The following is a 5,000-nucleotide window of genomic DNA, read 5'->3' on the forward strand; positions in this document are numbered from 1 at the left end:
CTACAACCACTACTACTGCTACCACAACTGTTTTCACCTCTGGACGTTTTGCTGGGGGAGTTGTCAGCAGAGGTGCGCAGTGCCAGCACCTGTTTATGGATGACGGACTTCATGGCCAGCTCCTGCTGTCCCGCCTCCTCCCCCAGCTGTTCCACCAGCTGCTCCATCTCTGAGGCTTTCTGCACACACAGTGGGTTTGATTGACCGTGTGTCCATAGATATAGAAAAGAAGAGGACAGGTATCTTGGGGATAAGCATCACAAAGCGTGTCCTCTCCCTCCTACTCCAACAGCTTGCTTCAGCTCTGAGGCTTTCTGCACACACATGAGACAGCCATTGGTTTGAATGACCGTGTGTTCATCGATATGGAAAAAAAAGAGGACAGGCATCCTGGGGATAAGCATCACAAAGCGTGTCCTCTCCCTCCTACTCCAACAGCTTGCTTCAGCTTTGAGGCTCTCAAGCACAGACAATGGGTTTGAATGTCGTGTGTCCATAGAAATAGAAAAGAAAAGGACAGCTATCTTTGGGATAGGTATCGCAGAGCGTGCCCTCTCCTGTTCCATCAGCTTGCCTCAGCTCTGAGGCATTCTGCATACAGGAGTCAGCCATGGGGTTGAATGACTGTGTGGACATAGATATAGAAAGGAAGAGGACAATTCGCTCAAGAACAAGCGTCATAAAGCGTGTCCTTTCCTGTTCCAACAGCTGCTCCAGCTCTGAGGCATTCTGCACTCACAATGGGTTTGAATGACCGTGTGTCAGTAGATATAGAAAAGAAGAGGACAGGTATCTCAAGGACAGGCGTCATAAAGCGTGTCCTCTCCTGTTCCAACAGCCTGCTCCAGCTCTGAGGCCTCTGCAAACACAAGATAGCCCTGGGTTTAAATCACCGTGTGTCAACAGATATAGAAAAGAATGGGACAGGTATATTATAGTTAGGTATCATAAAGTGCATCCTCTCCTGTTCCACCAGCTTGTTCTATCTCTGCGGCTTTCCGAAACGGGAGACAGCCATGGGTTTGAATGACCGCGTCTCCGTAGTTATAGAAATGACGAAGGCAAGTATCTAAGCATAATTATTATAAAGTGTGTCCTCTCCTGTTCTAACAGCTGGTCCAGCTCTGAGGCTTTCTGCACACACAAGACAGCCATGGGTTTGAAAGACCGTGTGTCCATAGATATAGAAAAGAAGAGGACGGGTATCTTAAGGATAGGTGTCATAAAGCGTGTCCTGTTTGTGGCTGGAAGAGCATGTTGCATTGTACACTAGTGAGTAGAAACTTCCAACGGAACGTATTGTCTAACGTGGAAATGCTGGTTGAAACATTTTTTCGTTACACTGCGGTCTGCAGAAATAATTTCACTGTGACCCGTGGGATGCCATGCACGTGGAGTGAAATACAAAGAAAACATCACACACATACACACACAACCCCTCCTAGCCACCCGTTGGTCTACACACATCAAACATACCCCCTTTCTCCACAACCACTGACCTGCTCCATATAAATCCGAAGACGACGATTCTCCTCAGCTGCCAGGCGCAACTTCCGTTGAAAGTGGTCGTCGTCGTCGCTACAGCGACGTGCTGGTTTGCGTAAAGTCGCTCGTATCCTTTGGTCCTCAGCTTTGGGGTCACGACGGAGTTGTATAATCTGGACAAACAACGAGAGGGAGACATACACCGTGACACTATGTCCTGTCTGTGATAATAAATGGGTGTTGTCCTGATGTGTGTCAGGTCAGGGGCATAGCCCTTGCTACTAGTACCATGTAACCCAGTACTACCTGCCGCATGTGAAGTCTCCCAACGACGGACCAGGCGGAGGAGGAAACCTTTCCCAACGGCTGTGAAGGCGGAAGAGGATGACCAAATGGCAGGGGGAGCTCTTATCCGTTCTACACGTGGCAGTATCTGCACCTGTGGGACTGTGAGCGTCGGTAGGCGAGTGAAAATGTTACATTTTTCATGTAACTGATATGTTAATCACATTTGGTATTGTGCTCTTTTTTTTTTAATTTTAAATTTTATTGTAAAAAAAAAACCCCAAAAACTTTTTAACAATGTGAACAAAGGGTGATTGGCTGGACCACAGCAGGGCAGACGTGAATCGACATGAACATAGAACCTTGTTTAACATTTCTAAAAGAAGGGCACGCACACAATCCTATCAAAATAACACCCGGGCACATACAAATAACTAGTTACTCTGTTCGAACAGGCACTGCTTGCCCCCCCCCCCCCCCCACACACACACAAGCATACATACACACGTGTATGCACGCACGCACGCACGCACGCACACACACACACACACACACACACACACACACACATTCTCTCTCTCCCTTCCCCTCCCCTCACCCATCACTCTCCCGTTATCCTCAACTCTCTGACTGTCTGTCCGTCCGCCTGTCTGTTTACAGAATGAAGAATACAAAATAATTTCTTCCCCGGCAAGTGCACACGCACGCTCCAGCCAGCAAGGGAGAGAATAGGGACCCCCCACAACTTACCGACTTCTCGCCAGAATTGCTCCCCGCATCTCCAAAACAATATCTATGCAAATATTTTGGAGCAAAAACAAAAAAAGAAAGGAAAGGAGAAGAAAAGAAAAGCAGAAAAAAAGAAAAAAGAAAGGACAAACAAAAGTCATATGTCAAACGCTAGACACACTCCTCCATCCCTTGCTGAGTTCCTTTTGATCTTTTCGTCCTTGTGTTACTGTTGTTGTAATTGTAATTTATTTTAATTTTCTAATTCACACTCTCGTTTTTGTCATTGTCTGACTGTCTCTTCCTTGCTCCCCTGCTCTCTCTGTGTGTCTCTCTCTGTATCAGTCTCTCTGTGTCTCTGTCTCTGTATCAATCTCTCTCTCTCTCTCTCTTTCTCTCTCTCTGTCTCTCCTTTCTTCTAGTGATTTGCAAGATTCCGATGTAAAACAATGCGACACACACACGTGCCCTCTAAAACAAAAACAAACAACATCAACAAAAAAACCCAAAACAAGAGAGGCAAGGCCTTCAAGACTCACTTGTGATACACTTAAAAAAAAAATCCAAGCTTTTTATGCATTGAGTATAATTTTAAAATGTAATATTTAAGATGAGAAAGATCAGTTTAAAGCAAATTAAGTCCCCTAGCATTAATTACATAGTAATTTCCCTTTTTTACTATCTGCACCAAAACGTTTGCAAAATAAATAAAACTTCCATGCTTAGCAAAAGAAGTTCCTGTTTGAACAAAAAATGATAATAATGACTGCTCTTGTTGTTGGGTCAGAATATCATATCAAAGTGCCAAGTTTAGAGAATACAAAAAATATAAATATAACAGTAAATGCAGTTTGCATATAATTAGGCTTCATTTTTTATTTTTTTGTGCCCATCCCAGAGATGCAATATTGTTTTAAACAAGATGACTGGAAAGAACTGAATTTTTCCTATTTTTATGCCTAATTTGGTGTCAACTGACAAAGTATTTGCAGAGAAAATGTCAATGTTAAAGTTTACCACGGACACACAGACACACGGACACACACACAGACAACCGAACACCGGGTTAAAACATAGACTCACTTTGTTTACACAAGTGAGTCAAAAAACCACCAAAGTGCTGCGCCATTTCTTCAGATCTATTCTTTCTTCCCTTCTTTCTTTCTTTTGTGATTTGTCTGTCTGTCTTTCACTTTGTATAACAAGCTGCCATATTCCGGGTCACACGGGAAACGCACACACACACGCAGGCACACACACACATACGGTGTCTCTTCGTGTTACACTGACATAGAATTTTTTTGTTTGTTTTTTTTGTTTTGTTTTGTTTTTTGTTTGTTTTAGGCATGGCAGCATTTTTGCACAGTGACAGGGTCAAACCTGGCATATCATTGTTTATGGCAATTTCAGCGTTAACGATGATATCATCCAATTTTCACCACCCAATAATTATTATAAGATCAGCAGGGGCCGGGGACAGGAGTTAGATTTCAGCACACGATACGGCGATGCTCAGGATGTTTCGTATGATCCCAGCAGTCAGTGATAATAAACTCTATAGGGAGAGCTGGACAATACAGGATCAACAGAGAATAAGCCCCCCCCCCCCCGCTCCCCCCCCCCCCCGCTACCCGCCCCCCTCAGTCAAGTGTTTCAGCCCTTAATTAACTCCAAACACTCTAAGGGGGTCGGTCCGCAACCAGGTCATGACTCCTGGATGCCCTTGTATTGCTGCAAACTGTGATATCAATCGCTGTTGACATGTGACATGTGCTCCTCTGTGGTTGGTAGACCACCCTGTGGTGGGCAGCGTGTTGTAATTTCTTTTACTGGTAATATAACTCATGACCTCTCCACCTAATGCCCCATCACTACTTAGTTAACTGTTTTTGATTAAAAAAAAAAGTTTCTTTTTCTCAGTAACCCCTCTCCCCCCACCACCCCTCAACACGTCCAGTCACTCGTTCATTCTCCACACCCACTGTGTGTGTGTAGGTAGAGAACAATATGTAAGTCAAATGCCTGATAATTACGTTATCAGCTTCTTCAGTTTTCGAAGTAGTAATCATAAGCTGGAAATAGAAACAGGGAGACACGAAAGCATACCACGAGAGTTACGGCTTTGGAAGGTTTGTAACATGTCTATGACTGGGGATGAGTTTAATTTTATAATGAAATGTCCCAGTTATGATCAGTTACGCCCCCGCCCTCCCTCTGTCTCTCTTACACACACACACACACACTCACGCACGCACGCACGCACACGCAGCCAGACAGACAGACAGACAGACAGAGAGAGAGAGAGAGAGAAAGACAGACAGACAGACAGGCAGACACACACACACACACACACACACACATAGACAGACAGACACACACACACACACAAGCACATACAAACGCATACAAGATCACATACACGTGCGCGCGCGAAGCATCTCTGACTACACAGGTGAGCGCGGAATAAGGTAAACCGGGAACAGCATTTCACTGATATGCGA

At 44.7% G+C, this 5,000-nt stretch overlaps 1 protein-coding gene across 1 annotated transcript in view; it reads right to left on the reverse strand.

The window, feature by feature from the left end:
• The window catches only part of LOC143286335 (gamma-aminobutyric acid type B receptor subunit 2-like), a 197,503-nt gene that overhangs the window by 15,904 nt on the left and 176,599 nt on the right, over nt 1-5,000 (reverse strand). Inside the window, exons 16-17 of the mRNA XM_076593878.1 lie at nt 1,500-1,658; nt 46-179 (exon numbers count right to left, since the gene is read on the reverse strand). Coding sequence (XP_076449993.1) covers nt 46-179; nt 1,500-1,658 — 293 coding nt within the window. The remainder of the gene's footprint in view (nt 1-45; nt 180-1,499; nt 1,659-5,000) is intronic.

The sequence above is a fragment of the Babylonia areolata genome, chromosome 10 (genome assembly GCF_041734735.1).
Source record: "Babylonia areolata isolate BAREFJ2019XMU chromosome 10, ASM4173473v1, whole genome shotgun sequence".
Lineage (NCBI taxonomy): Eukaryota > Metazoa > Mollusca > Gastropoda > Neogastropoda > Buccinidae > Babylonia > Babylonia areolata.